The 19,057-nt window shown below is 45.8% G+C and overlaps 1 protein-coding gene across 1 annotated transcript in view; it reads right to left on the bottom strand.

The window, feature by feature from the left end:
* Nucleotides 1-1,437: 1,437 nt before the first annotated feature.
* Nucleotides 1,438-19,057, bottom strand: part of ZMPSTE24 (zinc metallopeptidase STE24) — a 50,689-nt gene continuing 33,069 nt past the window's right edge. The window contains exons 8-10 of the mRNA XM_062191051.1: nt 11,448-11,552; nt 6,773-6,916; nt 1,438-3,182 (exon numbers count right to left, since the gene is read on the bottom strand). Coding sequence (XP_062047035.1) covers nt 2,958-3,182; nt 6,773-6,916; nt 11,448-11,552 — 474 coding nt within the window. The 3' untranslated portion in view covers nt 1,438-2,957. The remainder of the gene's footprint in view (nt 3,183-6,772; nt 6,917-11,447; nt 11,553-19,057) is intronic.

Below are 19,057 nucleotides of genomic sequence, written 5' to 3'. Positions count from 1 at the left end.
CCAGGAACCTGGAACTCCATCTGGGTATTCACCTGGGAAGCAGGGACCCAAGTACTTGGGCCATCATCCACTGCCTTTCCAAGGGTATTAGGGAGCTGGATCAGAAGCAGAACAGCCAGGACTCTAACCAGCACTCCAACAGGGGATGCTGGCGTCACCAGTGGTGACTTAACCCACTAGGCCTCCCCACATGGCAAATGTGATGTGTCCAAAACTGAGTTTCTGACCTTCCCCCCCAAGCTATCCCACTCCTGTCGTTACTGATAAATGCGTCCTCCCAGTCACCCACGCCACATGCACTGGGGTCATCCACCACTCCCACTTTCCCCACATCTGACCCATCACCAAATCCTGTGGGCTCAGCCTTCAGAACGTACCTGGAGTCAAACCACTTTCCCACCTCCAGGCCCACCACTGCAGTCCAGCACCATTATCTCCGGCAGAGGTACCACAAGAGCCCCCACCCAGTCCCTGGCTCCACCCTTGTCCCTCAACACAGAGGCCAGGCCGATCCTGTTCAAATTAAATATCATGTTGCTGCTTGGCTCAAAACCCTACCATGGATTCCTGCCACATGCAAATAAAATCCTGAGGTTTTTTTTTTTTAAGATTTATTTATTTATTTGAAAGTCAGAGTTACACACACACACACACACACACACAGAGAGAGAGATCTTCCATCTGCTGGTTCACTCCCCAATTGGCCGCAATGGCCAAAGCTGCGCCGATCTGAAGCCAGGAGCTTCCCCCCAATCTCCCACGCAGTGTACTGCACTGAAGCAAGAAACCCTGTATCTTAAGCAGGCAGAATTTACTAGCAGCTCAGAGCTCAGCCAGAGACCAGCTCAGATACTAAGGCAGGAGACACCCAGCAGACTCTGCACTGGACTGAGACCAGCCCGCAGGAGTTGGGCTGCTCGATACTCCAGGCTTTGAGCTACTTGATTCTGCCTCCTGCATACCCGCCAACTCTAGGGTGCAAGGGGCCAACTCTTTCCTTCCTGGGTTGTTGGTTCATCTACTCTTGCCCTGATTGGACAATAGCTCAGGAACTCGCCCGTGTCCTGTGGCCATCTCTGTGCCTCTGCTGTCTATGAACTGTGACTAGGTCAGTTACATGGTGAAAAGTTAATTATTGCTGCCACAGGCAGGGAAGACCAAGGAGGCAGCTGGAGTAGATCAGGCAGGCCCCAGACAACTTGAAGTTGTAAACGTCGAGAAGGAATGACTCTAGATGAAGCTTCTCAGGAAACATCAGCAGAGCTGGCGTGCTCTGGAGTGGGGCAGGTGGGGAGGGGGGCGGGGGGCAGGGGTGCTGCCTGGACACCTCTCGGCGTAGGGCTGCCGTGCACACTGCTCTTCCTGCACTAGCACCCAGGTCCCCTAGGGCATACAAACAGCTGGGCAACCGACGACACGCGTTACAGCACATGAAAGACCACGGACATCAATCTGCATTGGCAATTTTTAATGGTTCACTTGTGCAGAACTGAAATTTGTACTTAAAGGCACAGAAGGAAGGAAAGGCAGTCACCAGAGCATGGAGTCACAGGCACAGATGCTGATAAAAACCACTGGACTGATCCCCTGTAGCCTTAGGAAAATAAATAATGTAGGACTGAACTAGATTTTCATTTGTATTCTATTTCCACTCGAAAGTCAGCTGAGCCCAAGACTTTGTGGCCAGACACAGAAGGTGCACAGCCGACTGCCCTCTGGAAGACATGCGCCGAAGGTAAACGTCACCAGTGAGCAGGTGAGCCAGACGGTGAGGCACAAGGTCAGTTCTCATTCAGAAAGCAGCAGAGGCCTGCAGCCACCAACACCCGGCCTTCAACAGTGGAAATCTTTCAGGGCGTTTGTTTTGCAAGGAAACATTATCTGCATGCCAACAACTACAATTTTCAACAATGGAATCAGGTCGAGTTAGTCCTTACGACTTACTGGTAAAAATTACAAAAATAAAAACTGAAACTCTCCTGTCCTTGAAAGATAGAAAACTATATTTTTTCCTGTACATAAGAGAATCATCAGTACTTCATCCTTATGCCTCTTAAGCTGTCTTTTTTTTCTTCTTTCCACATTCTGCCACTTTCAACAAAGCAAAATCTGTTCAGTGTGGCAATCTGTGCTAAAGGATGCACGATGTATTGACTGAGTAAAACAGAGTGAATGAAGGAAAGCCTAGTTTATCCCTAGTGGGACCGTAGCTCACCAGGTGGGAGGAAAGATAAAAACTGAAGTTCTTCTTAAAAATGGAAACAAAGTGATTTAAAACATCCTGTACATAATTTCTGCTTCCAAAGCACTGCTGGCAACGCCGGTCAGCGTGCGGCCTGGAGCACAGGGAAGACGTGCAGTCCGGCAGACGAGCAGAGCCCACTTCCGACTACTCCCACTGACGCACATCCGCCTCCCCACGCTGCTGTCATTCTCATCCAGGACACTGACTGGCCGGGTTACAGCACAATAGCTGGCAAGTGACAACAAATTTCAACTCGGGTGTGTGCCCGGTGATTCGGGACCACACACAGCTTCTGTGGCACAGAAAGGACAAGCGGCGCTGTCCCCTCACGGAGACAGTGTCCCCAACAGCTCATATGCAGACATCACATACGTGTCTCATTAAAGTAACTTCTGTATTTTCTCAAGGAAAATTTGTAGGTTGATGGGAAATCAGATGCCAAACATAAAAAAAAAAAAAAACTATGCCTTTAAAAACATTAAGCCTCAAACTTTATCCAAGTGTTTTCTTTAAGAAATGGATTATTAAAATCATTTTTGAAATGAGATTTTAAGTGTATTTAAATCTGGGCTTTTCCATACTTAATAATAATTTTTCTTCTAAAAAAAGTCTAAAAACACCAGGAGCTGGAACATGCTGCCAGGACAGAACGCATCGGGCCTCTCGGGTCGCAGGCCCAGGTGCCTCGGTCTCGGGTCGCAGGCCCAGGAGCTCAGTCTTGTTTTGTGGTTTTCAGAGCCTGAAGTCTCTCTAGTAGTGGGGGGTGAGAGTAATGCCACATGGAAAACAGCCAGTCCGAAACAGGGAACCCCAGGTTATCTTTGTTGAGTTTGATTAAAGCAGAATATAAGTCTTTAGCCTTCCCCAGGTTCTTGGCAAATGCATCAGCTTGAAATTCAAATCTGCGGCTCAGAACTGTCAGGCAAAAAGAAAGAACCTGAAAGAGTAAACGCAAAGATTTTAACCTCTGTCCACCTCTTTGTTGTCACCGAAGGCTTCACAGGCTAAGATGCAGAGGAAGTTAGGAGAAAAGAAATGGCAGGCGGGAAGAAAGACCACTTGCATTTAGGGGAACTGCAGTGGCAAAATTATAAATGGAACCATACCCACATCTCCCCAAGCAAACAGACCATAAATGGAAATGTTATCCTTAAAAAAAGGGGGGGGGGGGTTGGCGCTATGGCATTGTAGGTTAAGCCTCCGACTGCAGTGCCAGCATTCCATGTAGGCACCGGTTTGAGTCCCAACTGCTCCTCTTCCAATCTAGGTCTCTGCTATGGCCTGGGAAAGCAGTGGAAGAAGATGGCCCAAATGCTTGGGCCCCTGCATCTGCATGGGAGACCCAGAAGAAGCTCCTGGCTTTGGATCAGCCCAGTTCTGGCCGTTGTGGCCATTTGGGAAGTGAACCAGTGGCTGGAAGACTTCTCTCTCTCTGTCTCTCCCTGTCTGTAACTTTGCCTCTCAAATAAATAAATCTTTAAAGAACATAAAAACATAAAAACCGACTTTTAGAAATTCACCACGTGCCAGGAACTGAGCGGGCCTCCATATATTTCCCAACAATCTCTCATTCATGCTTTACAGTTGAGGCAGGTGATGATCAGAGAGGCCAGACAACTGGCAGAGGGTAGTAATGATGAAATTCTTGGTGACTCCACAGCCAATGCACACCTCTTTCTCAGAGCCAAAGTCATGCAAATTTAGGAGGGTGCTTCAAAAGTTAGTGGAAAACTGAATTTAATTTCCATGGACTTTTGAAGATGCCTTCATATTTATGATTTTAATTTTTTGGTATCAAAATAAAGTTATCTCCTAATTCCAGCTTTCCATGAACTTTTTTTATATACCTTGGGATTTTTACTCTTTTTTCTGAAGGAAACATATTCTTTGTATATTTATATCTTGTAGATTGAATGACACAAATGTCTATTTCTTAAAATATTTTGGCATAAAAATTTTTTTAAAAGGAAAAAAAATCTTATATATTAGCCAGTAGCAAATACAATTTTTAAACAGTTTTCTGGGACTGGTTTCATGGTGCAGTGGGTTAAGCTGCCACCTGCAACACCAGCATCCCATATAAATGCCACTTCAAGTCCTGGCTGTTTGACTTCTGACCCAGCTCCCTGCCAGTGTGTCTGGGAAAGCAACAAAAGATGGCCTGTGTACTTGAGCCCCTGCTACCCACATGGGAGACCCAGATGGAGTTCCAGGCTCCTGGCTTCAGTGTGGCCCAGTACCAGCCACTGTACTGGTAATCTGGGGAGTGAACCAATGGATGAAAGATCTCTCTCTCTCTCTGTCTGGAACTCTGCCCTTCAAATAAATAAACCTTTAAAATAAGTAGTTTTCTCCAGAAAAACGTCTCCATGCCATCAAGACCTAACTAATATTAAACAAGATTTTCCTCTTGAATCAACCCTCAGGGCTGTGCAAGGTTTTACAGCAGTTGCTAATACATTTATGGATGAGTCACGTTTCGTCTTACTATTATCCTACATATATTTAGTTTTTTTTTTTTTTTAAAGTGAAATCAACCACTGAGTATAAAATAAAACAAAACAACCACAACAGATGCCACGAGGGATGATCCCAAGCACCACCCACACCTCGACTTCTAAGAGTACCCTTCCCCTCCAACAGAACTGAGTTCATGATTATTTGGATATCTTGGTTCCAGTCTGGCACATTAGAGCAGACAATTAGGCAGGCGTGATGACCTTAACGCAGAGTGGTAACAGCAAAGATTATCAGCCCCACAAGAGGGAAGAGATAAGAAAATCAACTAAATAAAAACATAAACAGCACAGCTGCTTAGAGGTAGAGCAGTGAGGTCACTTCATGCACACAAATTAGTGTCCCTCAGAAATGCACGCACAGTGGCGGAAGATAGAAATGATAATGCCAGTATGGGGTGTTCTAGAACCTCTGTTTTAGGCAGTAACAAACTGTATAAGGCATTCAATAAATATTTTCAACAGAAGATAAAACAAAAAACTTTCCATTTAAGTATAATGAATCTCAATTTCCTGCAAAATTTATCTATGTGGATAATGTTACACAAATATGATCTAGTCCTTTTTGTTTTTGTTTCCTTAAATATACATACACGCTTTTTCAAAATGGAGAAATAAGATTTAGGTTTTTTTTTTTTTTTTTTACAGTCAGAGTGCACAGTGTGAGAGAGAGAAACAGAGAGAAAGGTCTTCCTTTTTGCCGTTGGTTCACCCTCCAATGGCCGCCGAGGCCAGCACATCGCACTGATCCGAAGGCAGGAGCCAGGTGCTTCTCCTGGTCTCCCATATGGGTGCAGGCTCAAGGACTTGGGCCATAGCAGAGCGCTGGCCTGGAAGAGGGGCAACCGGGACAGAATCCGGCGCCCTGACCGGGACTAGAACCCGGTGTTTCGGCACCGCAGGCAGAGGATTAGCCTATTGAGCCATGGCGCCAGCCCATTTAGTTTATCTTAAAGCCTTAACTCTACAACCTGTCCCAAGAAATTCTTCTGAATGGAGACAGCTCAGGATCCCCAATATTACTTCTTTGGTAACTATGGAAGTCTTACCAAATACGATGAAATGTTGTCCTTGTCAGATTTGTCACACAGACTCAGAAATCATTATCACATGTATGGAATATCCCTGCTGGACGATCCCAGAGCGGTTATTTTTAACTTCCCTTACCATGAACCATCCGACTTTATTTAGTAGGTCCTGAGTGGAACCCAAGGCTCTTGGAGGCAGTTGGCCACAGACAACTGCAGTTAGAGAGACAATAGCATACAGCCTCTCTTAATTTAGCCATATGTATATTTATTTATTATGTTTTGTCTCCTGGGATACAGCTTTTCACCCAAGCATGGGTGTATCATGGCCTAGGATATAGTACTCTGATAGTCTACCACATTTGTGAGGTACGTATTACATCAAACTTTTTTTTTTTTTTTTCTTTTTTGGCAGGCAGAGTGGACAGTGAGAGAGAGAGAGAGAAAGGTCTCCCTTTGCCGTTGGTTCACCCTCCAATGGCCGCCGTGGCTGGCGCGCTGCGGCCGGCGCACCGCGCTGATCCGATGGCAGGAGCCAGGTACTTCTCCTGGTCTCCCATGGGGTGCAGGGCCCAAGGACTTGGGCCATTCTCCACTGCACTCCCTGGCCACAGCAGAGAGCTGGCCTGGAAGAGGGGCAACCGGGACAGAATCCGGCGCCCTGACCGGGACTAGAACCCGGTGTGCCAGCGCCGAAGGCGGAGGATTAGCCTAGTGAGCTGCGGCGCTGGCCTACATCAAACTTTTACCACTAAAGTCTAATTCTCAGTTTTTTCCCACTAACAGTATACACGCGTTTATTTACTCGATTGAGCTTTAATTTTTCTGCTACATTCTCAGACTGGTCAGTAAATCAAGGGACTAAAAGATTTTGATTCATTTATGTGTTAAATCTATATGGTTTTCCTTCTTTTACACATCCTAAAGGTTCTAGATTTGAAACAGGCAAGGACAAGTGTGAGACCACTTTAATTATACATTACCTCATTATATGGCGAAAAAATAAACTGGAAGATGATCAGTAGTCCAATGAGAGTGGGTTGGCTGTCATAAAAACCAAATGCAGCAAAAAGTTCCTTCCGACCAATTAATACAGCGAACAAGAAAAAACACAGGAAAGAATTCATCTAGAAAGAGGAACATTGAGATTTCCAAGTTATTATGAAGCTGATTTTACTGTGAGATCAGTAATACCAAAAAAGTATGAGAAATTATGCCTTGACTTTAACTCTTCCTTTGGAATAAAGCAATCTTAAGGAAAAAAAAAAAAAAAAAAAAGGCTCTCACCAGTTGCCACAGAATGAAATGTAGACAGCTTTGTCCCTTATAACTCAGAGGACCCAATATGATAAATTCCAACAGAAAACTCAGGAGACTCCTGGACTTACAATCTAGGAATCTATTTTTGTTGAGTAGCCACTGTCCTTTTGAAAAACAGCTTTTAGTTTGCTACTGGGACCTACTAGAGACTGAAATCCTGGCTGTGGGTCATCACAATTCTATAACTCGGGCTTTTCCTCCTGAGTTCAAGGCTATGTTGATCTGCCTGGCCCAAAGTGGTGTGCAGAAGCCCTCCAGCAGCAGGTGTTAAGTGGTTACCCAAAGGAAACGAAGCAAGGCACAAAGGCAGAAGTGAGTCAATGAACAGGGGCTCCCACACTAGTACACTACCTCCTGCTACTCCACCACCCATCAATCAACACTTACTCACGCAAGGCAAGTGCCTAACCATAATTTTTTTTTTTTTTTTTTTTTTTTTGACAGGCAGAGTGGACAGTGAGAGAGAGAGAGACAGAGAGAAAAGTCTTCCTTTACCGTTGGTTCACCCTCCAATGGCCGCCGCTGTAGGCGCGCTGTGGCCGGCGCACCGCGCTGATCCGATGGCAGGAGCCAGGTGCTTCTCCTGGTCTCCCATGCGAGTGCAGGGCCCAAGGACTTGGGCCACCCTCCACTGCACTCCCGGGCCACAGCAGAGAGCTCGACTGGAAGAAGAGCAACCGGGACAGAATCCGGCACCCCGACCGAGACTAGAACCTGGTGTGCCAGCGCCGAAGGCGGAGGATTAGCCTAGTGAGCCGTGGTGCCAGTTCTAACCATCATTTAATTGAGGAAAAAACTAGAAACTATCACACAAATGTCAGCACCAGCCGAAAGTGACTGTTGTGAAATGACAGTGCCACTTGGACACAGTCTGACAGGCAGTGGGGAAGGCAAATACTCTCAGTAAGGGAACGCCTGGCTGTCTGACTGTCCACCCCGACAGGGAGAGAGAGCCGAGCTAAGGACATCTGAGTCTATACTAACTCACGGGCAGCAGGCACATAATGGACTGGCTGGATGAGCAGGCCCTTGAAACAAACTAGAGCATGGCTAACAAAGAGAGCTGGAGAAGAAGTAGGTAGAAAATGTCCCAAAGTAGCCCAGGTTATAAATATACTTTGGCTTAATGTACATGTTCATCAAGGCACCCACAGAAGAGAAGACTCCTGACGGTCAGGTGGAGAAGACCCCTGCTCTGGAGACCAGCCAGCCCTGTCCCACAGATACCACAAACCTCAGCCAAGGGGCTCAACTAGAGTGGGCAGCATATAAGACACAGAGTGAATGCCATCAGTCAACAATACAGGTCGGGCTGGCACTGTGGCATAGCAGATAAAGCTGCTGCCTTCAGTGCCGGCATCCCATATGGGTGCCAGTTCAAGTCCTGGCTTCTCCACTTCCAATTCAGCTCTCTGCTATGGCCTGGGAAAGCAATAGAAGATGACCCAAGTGCTTGGGCCCCCACATCTGTGTAGGAGACCCAGAAGAAGCTCCAGGCTTCTGGCTTTGGATCAGCCCAGCTCTGGCCATTGCAGCCATTTGGGGAGTGAACCAGCAGATGTAAGACTTCTCTCTCTCTGCCTCTGCCTCTCTGTAACTCTGCCTTTCAAATAAATAAATCAATCTTTAGAAAACAGGCCTCCCCCTCCTGGCCCCTGCCAAGTGCCCAACCTGTCAGAAGGGGTATCAACTCCAACCCTGACAAGGTACCACACAAGGGCCCACCCGGGGGGTAAGCTGCTTTCCCTGGACCCCTTCCTCTATGGATCACTGCCCTGTGGTTTTTGTTCTTGAAGTGAATGCTTAATTTCAACTTGGATTTCGATGTATTTAATGTCTTACCCACTGCTAAGTACCCATACAACCTAGCTTCAAGCTAAGGAACTCATCCCTATCCCTAAAGATGTAAGACAGAAGTGCTCATTGCAATTGACGAGCCTTCCCTGGAACCAGCAGGCCTTTTACAAAGGCATGAAGACCCGCTTTAAGGGTCAGTTAAGGATGGGACTGGCATTGCGGTGTAGTAAGTTAAGCCGCTGCCTCCAAGGCTGCATCCAATGTGGGTGCAAGTTCAGGTCCTGGCTATTCTACTTCCCATCCAGTTTCCTGCTAACGTGCCTGGGAAAGCAGCAGAGGATGGCCCAGGTCCTTGGGCCCCTGCTATGCATGTGGGAGACTGGATGAAGCTCCTGGTCCTTGGCTTTGGCCTCGCCAAGCCTTGGGCACTGTGGCCATTTGGGGAGTGAACCAGCAGATGGAAGATCTCTGTTTCCCTGTCTGTCTCTCCCTCTCTCTGTAACTCTGCCTTTCAAATAAAAAGAAAAATTACACTATCCTTGTAAATAAAATGCTCATATCTGTTTATGGGATTCCAACCAAATTAAAAAAATAAGAAGAAAAAGAGTTAAGGGGCCACTGGTGCAACAGATGATGGCTCAAATAGTTGGGTCTCAGGGCCAGCACTGTGGCTCACTTGGTTAATCCTTCACCTGTGGCGCTGGCATCCCATATGGGCACCAGTTCCAGTCCCGGCTGTTCCTCTTCCAGTCCAGCTCTCTGCTGTGGCCCGGGAGTGCAGTGGAGGATGGCCCAAGTGCTTGGGTGCCTGCACCCGCGTGGGAGACCAGGAGAAGCACCTGGCTCCTGGCTTCAGATCAGCATAGCTCCGGCCGAAGTGGCCATTTGGGGGGTGAACCAATGGAAAGAAGACCTTTCTCTCTGTCTCCACTGTCTAACTCTATCTGTCAAATAAAATAATAATAATAAGATGTAGCAGTGATAGAAGAGAATATAACAGTTACTAAAAAACCTAAACACAAAATTACCATATGACTCAAGTAGTTGGGCATCTACCACTCACAATGGAGACCAGACTGAGTTCTGGGTTCCTGGACTCAACCTGGCTCAGCCCTGGTTGCTGCAGACATTCGGGGAGTGAATGAGCAGATGGAAGATCTTTGTCTGCCTTTCTGTCTCTGTCTCTCTGCTTTTCAAATAAAATGAAACAAACAAACAAAAACCTCAATTAAGCCCACGTGTGCTCAGAACCAGTCACAAAGACATACTGCTATTTCAGCAGAGCCTGAGTCTCTTGGCTTAGACATATTAAAGCCCAGAGGAGGACTGCTATTGGCATTTTCTTCTTCTTTTAAATATTCATTTATTTTATTTGAAAGACAGAATTACAGAGAGAGGGCAAGACGGGGGGGGGAGGGATCTTCCATCTGCTAGTTCATTCCCCAAATGGCCACAATGGCTGGAGCTGGGCCGGCTTGGAAGGCAGGAGCCAGGAGCTTCTTCTAGGTCTCCCACACAGGTGCAGGGGCCCAAGGACTGCTTTCTTCTGCTGCTGCTTTCCCAGACACTTTAGCAGGGAGCTGGATCGAAGTGGAGCAGCTGGGAATTGAACCATTGCCTGTATGAGATGGGATGCTGGTGTCACAGGCAGTGGCTTTACTGCTAAGCTATAACACTGGCCCCAGTGTTTTCTTCTTATATTTTCCACAATTTTCAATGAATATACTTATTTCACTCTTAAATGAAATTTTTAATCAAGTATTTTAGGGGGCTGGCGCTGTGGTGTAGTGGGTAAAGCCTGCAGCTGCTGCCTGCAGGGCTGGCATCCCCCGTGGGCTCCAGTCCTGGCTGCTCTGCTTCTGATCTAGCTCCCTGCTAATAGGACTGGGAAAGCAGTGAAGATGGACCAAGTCCCTGGGGCCCTACACCCATGTGGGAGACCCAGAAGAAAATCCTGGCTCCAGGATTTGGATTGGTGCAGCTCTAGGCAATGCAGCCATCTGGGGAGTGAACTAGAAGATGGAAGACCTCCCCCCCCCCCCCCCTTCTCTCTAACTCTGCCTTTCAAATAAATAAATAAAATCTTAAAAAAAAGGCAACCATGTTAGGCATTAAAATACTTTTTTTGTTTTGTTTGGCAGATTTATTTAATTTGAAAGGTAGAGTTACAGACAGACAGTTATGTGACCCCTAGGCTGCTTCTTTGAGCTTTATGGCTCTTATATCTGAGTGACTGGAGAGGATGATGATTATGGTGACAAGAGTAAATATTTATATAATACTTCTCATGGCACAGGTACTACTCTGAACTCTACACATAGTCACTCATTTAATTCTTAATCAGTCCTATGAGATGTTATCAATCAGTGAGGGAATGGTGGCAGAGAGACAGTAAGGAGGGTGCCTGAGGTCACACAGCTCGGGCATTAGGGAGCCCGGCTATGGAATCTGTTGGAATCTCTCTACCCAGCACCTCTCGAAGCTGCCACACTTCTACTGTGACTACCATGCCATACAAAAGAACTGCCACTGCAAACTTACCTGGCTAATAATGATATTTTTGACTGTGTGTCCCAACTTCCAGTGCCCCAGTTCATGGCCTAGTACAGCAAGCACCTCCTCATTTTTACATCCTTGCTTCTTAGTCTGAATCAAAGAACAAATGGAAAATAAATTAGTGAGCACCCTCAAGAAGTTTATACCTTTTACTCAGCAATAACCATTTATGACTTCTAGCTTAGAGAAGTAATCAGACTTCTCTGTATAACTGTGCATTCAGTAACAAAACAGCCCAGGCAGCACTCCACATGAGTCACTGGGTTAAGCTCTAAAGATACGATCATGAACAGAACAGACACTCCCTGACTTTGAAAAGCCTACAGTCTAAACTGTTAGATTAGGAAAAAGCTGCAAAAAATAAATTTTTGTCCATAGAACAATAATCAAATAAACTGTAATAAGGTCACATGACAGCCATATTAAAAACCCATCAAAATGTTGTCTTTAGAGATTATGTTCTGACATGGGAAACTGCTCATGATTACAATACATGATATACTCATTAGAAGTATTTTTAAAAATTGAGTTCAGACATGGGAAAATGGTTTATTTGAGGAAGACATTGTGGTGTTGGACAGTGAGTGAGTGAGAGAGAGAGAGAGAGAGAGGGAGAGAGAGAGAGAGGTCTTCCTTCTGTTGGTTCACCCCCCAAATGGCCGCCACGGCCGGTGCGCTACGCCGATCCGAAGCCAGGAGCCAGGTGCTTCTTCCTGGTTTCCCATGCAGGTGCAGGGCCCAAGCACTTGGGCCATCCTCCATTGCCTTCCCGGGACACAGCAGAGAGCTCAACTGGAAGAAGAGCAACCGGGACAGAACTGGCGCCCCAACCGGGACTAGAACCTGGAGTGCTGGTGCCGCAGGCGGAGGACTAGCCTAGTGAGCTGCGGCACCGGCCCAAATTATTATTCTTGACCCAAAAAAACAAATGGTAAGATTTCAAGTTAAGATGGCAGAAAGAACACTCACATTTAATTTAGTCAAGAAAAAAAAAAATTTTTTTTTTAATTTATTTACTTGAAAGGCAGAGTTACAGATGGGGGAGAGACAGACAGCAACAGATCTTGTATCTGCTGGCTCACTCTCCAAATGGCTTCAACAGCTAGGATTGGGCCAGGCTGAAGCCAGGAGCCAGGCACTGCCAGGGGCGTAAATACTTGGGTCATCTTTCTTCCGTAAGCTTTCTCAGGCACATTAGCAGGAAGCTGAAACAGAAGTGGAGCAGCTATGACTTGAACCAGAGTTCATATGGGATGCCAGCATTGTAGGTGGTGGCCTAGCCTGCTGTGCCACAAGGCCAGCCCCAAGAAATACTTTTTTAAAAGATATAAACCCACAGGAGGGAGAGAAAAGGAGAGGTGAAAAGAGTCACATTTTGGAAGTTGGAAAGCAGAAATACAAATAACAGACTGGGGAGACTCAGCGAGTCGAATGAAGCCAGCAGTGGAAGTGTGCAGAACAAGCCTGAATGATACCACTGAGTCTCCAGAGGGCCTGTGAAATGACATCAGCTACCTCCGAAGTGGGGGACAGGAGGCAGTGGCTGAAATTAGAATTGAGTGAGTGCTATTTGAAAAATGATGGGGCCAGTGCGGTAGCACAGTAAGTTAATCCTCTGCCTGTGGCGCCGGCATCCCATATGGGTGCCGGTTCTAGTCCCGGCTGCTCCTCTTCCTGTCCAGCTCTCTTCTATGGCCTGGGATAGCAGTGGAGGATGGCCCAGGTCCCTGGGCTGGTGCATCTGCATGGGAGACCAGGAGGAAGCTCCTGGCTCCTGGCTGCGGATAGGCACTGTTCCGGCCATTGCGGCCATTTGGGCAGTGAACCAACGGAAGGAAGACCTTTCTCTCTGTTTCTCTCTCTCTTGCTATCTGTAACTCTACCTGTCAAATAAAAAATCTTGAAAAAAAAAAAAAGGTCAAAAATTCAGATTTTTTAGCCGGCGCCGTGGCTTAACAGGCTAACCCTCCACCTTGTGGCACCGGCACACTGGGTTCTAATCCTGGTCGGGGCACCGATCCTGTCCCGGTTGCCCCTCTTCCAGGCCAGCTCTCTGCTGTGGCCAGGGAGTGCAGTGGAGGATGGCCCCAAGTCCTTGGGCCCTGCACCCCATGGGAGACCAGGATAAGCACCTGGCTCCTGCCATCGGAACAGCGCGGTGCGCCGGCTGCAGCGTGCCTACTGCGGTGGCCATTGGAGGGTGAACCAATGGCAAAAAGGAAGACCTTTCTCTCTGTCTCCCTCTACTGTCCACTCTGCCTGTCAAAAAAAAAAAAAAAAATTCAGATTCTTTTTCCAACTTTATGCCAAAAAGCAATTAACTGTTCCTCCACCATCCTGGCAGAGGCCTGAAAGCTTCATCTCTCTGGAGAGGGCAAAAGAAGAGGATTTTTTTTTTTTAAAGATTTATTTATTTGAAAGGAAGAGTTACAGAGAGGCAGAGAGAAAGAAGTCTTCCATCCACTGGTTCATTCCCCAAATGGCTACAACGGCCGGAGCTGAGCTGATCTGAAGCCAGGAGCTAGGAGCTTTCTCCAGGTTTCCCATGCAGGTGCAGGGGCCCAAGCACTTGGGCCATTTTCTACTGCTTTCCCAGGCCACAGCAGAGAGCTAGATCAGAAGTGGAGCAGCTGGATCTCGAACCAGCATCCATATGGGATGCCAGCACTGCAGGCGGTGGCTTTACCTGCTATGCCACAGCACCTTCAACAAGAGGATCTTTCCACTCAGGATCCAACGCAGCTGAGTGCCGAGGTATACTAGCAACACATCATGTCATGAGTGATAAGGTCTGCTGAACACTGAGGACTGCTCTGCCAAGCAGCCGTCTCCTTACACATGGCTCTCAGAACGCAAACCTCTAGGCAGAAGATTGAACGATATTCCACGGGGACTTGAACTACACTACCAGGAAAAACCTAATGATACTGACACTAGGAGTTCCCGCAACAAAAAAACCCATACGGGCCACCCTACAGTGAAGTTCAAAACTGAAGAACATTATCTACAAGTCCAGAGACTCCACCCAGTGTTCTAGTCCTCTTCTTTTTCTAAGGAGCAGATAAACCAGGATTATTAGATACATGAGGTAAGTTGTTCAGATGGAAGACTACATCCAGAAAAAAAAAAAAAAAACAGCAACATGGAATAAACAGAAATTATGTAAAGGAAAAGTTTAGAGAGAGCATGTACTGAAATGATAGAAAAAGAAGAGAATGCTGTAAAAATGGAAAATTCAGGGAAAAAAATTTCTAGAAATCACTGCTGGCTTCATTCAACTCGCTGAGTCTCCTCAGTCTGCTATTTGTACTTCTGGTTTCCAGCTTCCAAAATGTCACTCTTCACATTAACATTGAGGGACTGAGAGCTGATGAGGGAATCTCCCAGAACACAGACCTGCAGAACTGGGAAACGGGAGCAAAGGTAAGGAAATTCAATGTAAGAAGTCTGACACTCAAGCAACAGGAGCTCTGTGAAGAGCAGGGACAGGGCTGGCGCTGTGGCAAAGCGGGTAAAGCTGGCACCTGCACCCATCTGGGAGACCAGGAAGAAGCTCCTTGCTCCTGGCTTCGGATTGGCTCAGCTCCAGCCATTGTGGCCATCTAGGGAGTGAACCAGGGATGGAAGACCTCTCTCTCTGCCTCTCTGAAATGCCACCTTTTGAATAAATAAATAAATATTTTTTAAAAAATAGAGAGAAGGGAAAAAATGGAGAGGAGGACACCATCAACAACATAATTCCAGAAAGTCTCCTAGAACCCCAAATCCTCAATTTCCATTTAAAAGTCTCAATGCATATTTCTGAGCACTGTGAATGAAAATAGACACCCATTACAGCATGCAAAATTTCAGAATACTGAGACAGAGAAAGGATCCCACAAACTTCCAGAAGAGCAAAATGCAGGTGACACACTAAGTTCAGTGATCTAGATGGCCTGATACTTCATCAGCAATAACGCAATCAAGCAGGCAATGGAACAATGCATTGTCAATTTGAAGGCAAGTGATTTTCAATCTAGAAATCTATACCCCTGGAGCAGCGCTGTGGCATAGTGGGTAAAGCCACCACCTGCAGTGCCGGCATCCCATATGGGCGCTGGTTCAAGTCCTGGCTGCTCCACTTCCAAGCCAGCTCTCTGCCTGGGAAAGCAGTAGAAGATGGCTCCTGCACCCACGTGGGAGACCTGCAAGAATTTCTGGGCTCCTGGCTTCGGATTGGCATAGTTCTGGCCATTGTAGCCATCTGGGGAGTGAACCAGCAGATGGAAGACCTCTCTCTCTCTCTCTCTCTCTCTCTCTCTCTCTCTGCCTCTGCCCCTCTGTAACTCTGCCTTTCAAACAAATGAAGAAATTTTAAAAAAGCATAAAGGCACAATTTGATAAACTGTAATACATCAAGCACCTGTGTAACTAATACCAAGTTACAAAAAAAATGACAGAAAATAATCCCAAATATGTCAGTAATCACGACATATACAAATGAACTAAGCTTGTAAATTAAAAATCCTGTACCTAGCTGCTCTGCTTCTGATCCAGCTTCTTGCTAATGCATCTGGAAAGGTAGCAGATGTTGGCCCAAGTTCTTGGGTCCCTGCCACCTATGTGGGAGATCAGGATGGAGTTCTTGGCTCCTGTCTTCACCCTGGCTCATATCTGGCTCTTGTGGTCATTTTGGAAATGAATCAGCAGATAAGAGTTCTGTCTCTCCTTCCTTTCTGTCACTCTGCCTTTCAAATAAATAAATAAATCTTAAAAATAACTAGGCGAATCCTCCGCCTTGCGGCGCCAGCACACCGGGTTCTGGTCCCGGTCGGGGCACCGATCCTGTCCCGGTTGCCCCTCTTCCAGGCCAGCTCTCTGCTGTGGCCAGGGAGTGCAGTGGAGGATGGCCCAAGTCCTTGGGCCCTGCACCCGCATGGGAGACCGGGAGAAGCTCCTGGCTCCTGGCTTCGGATCAGCACGATGTGCCGGCCGCAGTGGCCATTGGAGGGTGAACCAATGGCAAAAAGGAAGACCTTTCTCTCTGTCTCTCTCTCACTGTCCACTCTGCCTGTCAAAACTAAAAAAAAAAAAAAAAAAAAAAAAAAAAGTATCTCAAGAACTAAAAAAAAAGGCAGGGGGGAGGAAAGGGGGTGAGAGGGAGAGAAGAAGGAAGGGAAGGAAGGGAATATCACTATGTCCTTAGAATTGTATCTACAAATCACATTAAAAAATTAATTAAAAATTAAAACTTTTAAAAGTATGAAAAATATTTAAGGACATAAAAATAAAGTAACTAGCAGTATAAACATAAAAGCAGCCATAACAAAATCTATTTATATGCTAAGGGCAAGGGACATAAAAGATATAAGGACATAGAGGTAAAAAGTAAATGTACAAATGAGGTAACAGGTTTGTGACAGTCACACAATTTTGTAACTGTGTTAAAAATCACTGAATGGTAAACGTTATTTTTTTCTTATGATTTATTTTTATTTATTTGAGATGTAGAATGTCAGAGACAAAGGGAGAAACAGAAAAAGAAAGAGAGAAGCTTTCTATCTATGGTTCACTCCCCAAATGGCCACAAGAGCCAAGGCCAGGCCGAGTCACAGCCAGAAGCCTGGAACTCCATCTGGGCCTCTCACCTGGGTGGCAGTTGCCCTCCCAGACACATTATCAGGGAGATGGATCAGAAGCAAAGCAGCCAGGACTCAAACATGTGCTCCAATACAGGATGCTAACATTGCAGGTAGTGGCTTAACCTGCTGTGCCATAACACCAGCCCCTTGAATGGTACATTTTAAATGATTAAAAGAGGGAATTTTATGTTATGTGAATTTTATCTACATCTTTCTTCAAAGTAAAATGATGACATCTAGCAAATAATAACTGAAAGAAAGATGCAATAGCAGAATTAATATCAGATGAAATTAACTTAATGGTAAAGAGTATGATTAAAGATCACAACAGAATGAAAAAAAGGTTCCATATACCAGGATACATTATTTAATTTCATTTTTAAACATTTATTATTTATTTGAAAGTCAGAGTTACACAGAGAGAGAGAGGTCTTCCATCCGCTGGTTCACTCCTCAATTGGCCACAAGCGCTGGAGCTGCACCAATCTGAAGCCAGGAATCAGGGGCTTCTTCTGGGTCTCCCATGTGGGTGCAGGGGCCCAAGCACTTGGGCCTTCTACTGCTTTCCCAGGCCACAGCAGAGAGCTGGATCGGAAGAGGAGCAGCCAGAACTCGAACTGGTGCCCATATGGGATGCTGGCATTGTAGACAGCGGCTTTACCCGTTACATCACAGAGCCGGCCTCGATATAAATTAATTTTAAATTTGGATGTACGATGGTCTCCAAATGAATTAATTCTAAATTGTCAAATATGTGAAGCCTTAACAAATCTGTCATAGGACAGGATGTTACTCTTCTCAATAATGGAAACACTGAGAAAATAAGATATTAATAAAGATAGATTTGAATACAAAGACTGGATTGAATAATATCATTACTAAGCGGGGCTATCATTGTGGCACAGTGGGTAAAGCCACCACCTGTGGGGCTACTACTGTGGCGTGATGGGTTAAGCTGCCGCCTACTATACCTGCATCCCATATGGGCACCATTTCCAATCCTGGCTGCTCCAATTCCAATCTAGCTCTCTGCTAATAGAATGGGAAAGCAGCAGAAGATGGCCCAAGTGCTTGGGCCCATGCACCCATGTAGGAGACCCAGAAGAAGCTCCTGGCTCCTGGCTCCAGTCTGGACCAGCTCTAGCTGTTGCGGCCATTTGGGGGGTGGATCAGTGAGTGAAAAATCTCTCTGTCTCTCCCTTCCTCTCTCTAACTCTGCCTTTCAAATAAATAAATAAATCTTGGAAAAAAAAAAAAAAAAGACACTACCTACAACGTCAACGTCCAATATTGGAGTGCATGTTCCTGCCACCATCAGAGAACATATATCATAGAAAATGAAAGCTCAATGATTTGAAATAAATTTCTGTGATTTAAAAGGGCAAATCACAACTGCATAAGTAGATGAACATGGAATTGACTTTTATGTGCCTTAGAAAAATGCAATCAGGCAGCAAGAGTTACTGGAATCTAATTATTCTACTACTTTCCCCATCTTTCAACAATTCCTCATTTTTAAGGAAAAAAAAAAATGACCACTGAAAAGGCAGCCGGGTATACAGAAAGGGACAGACTGAAGTCATTCTGCAAGACAGTATTGACACTTAATATTTCTTTTCCTTTTACATTTTAGAATTTAGATCAGAATATGCTTTAGCAGAGAAAATATGCTTAGTAGAGAATCAGATATCTAACCTCTGTCCCTTAAATGGCTAAGAAATACACACTTATCCATACTCAGAAAATAGTCACTAAAACACTGATTCACAGACACTTACTCTAAGGTGAAAATTAAAAGGTACAACTGAAGAACTGCATACAAACATATTTATCTGAGGAGCAGAGAGAGAGCTAGCATAATACTGATTGGTTCCCCAAATGTTCCCAACAGGAGGAGCCTGCAATTCAATCTTGGTCTCCCACGTGGTGGCAAGAACCCAATTACTTGAATCATCAGTAGTGTCTAGCTGGGTC

Source organism: Lepus europaeus, chromosome 5, assembly GCF_033115175.1.
Source record: "Lepus europaeus isolate LE1 chromosome 5, mLepTim1.pri, whole genome shotgun sequence".
NCBI classification, from domain to species: Eukaryota; Metazoa; Chordata; class Mammalia; order Lagomorpha; family Leporidae; genus Lepus; species Lepus europaeus.
Note: the sequence above shows the minus strand (reverse complement) of the source record. Positions and strands in the feature narration are given on the sequence as shown.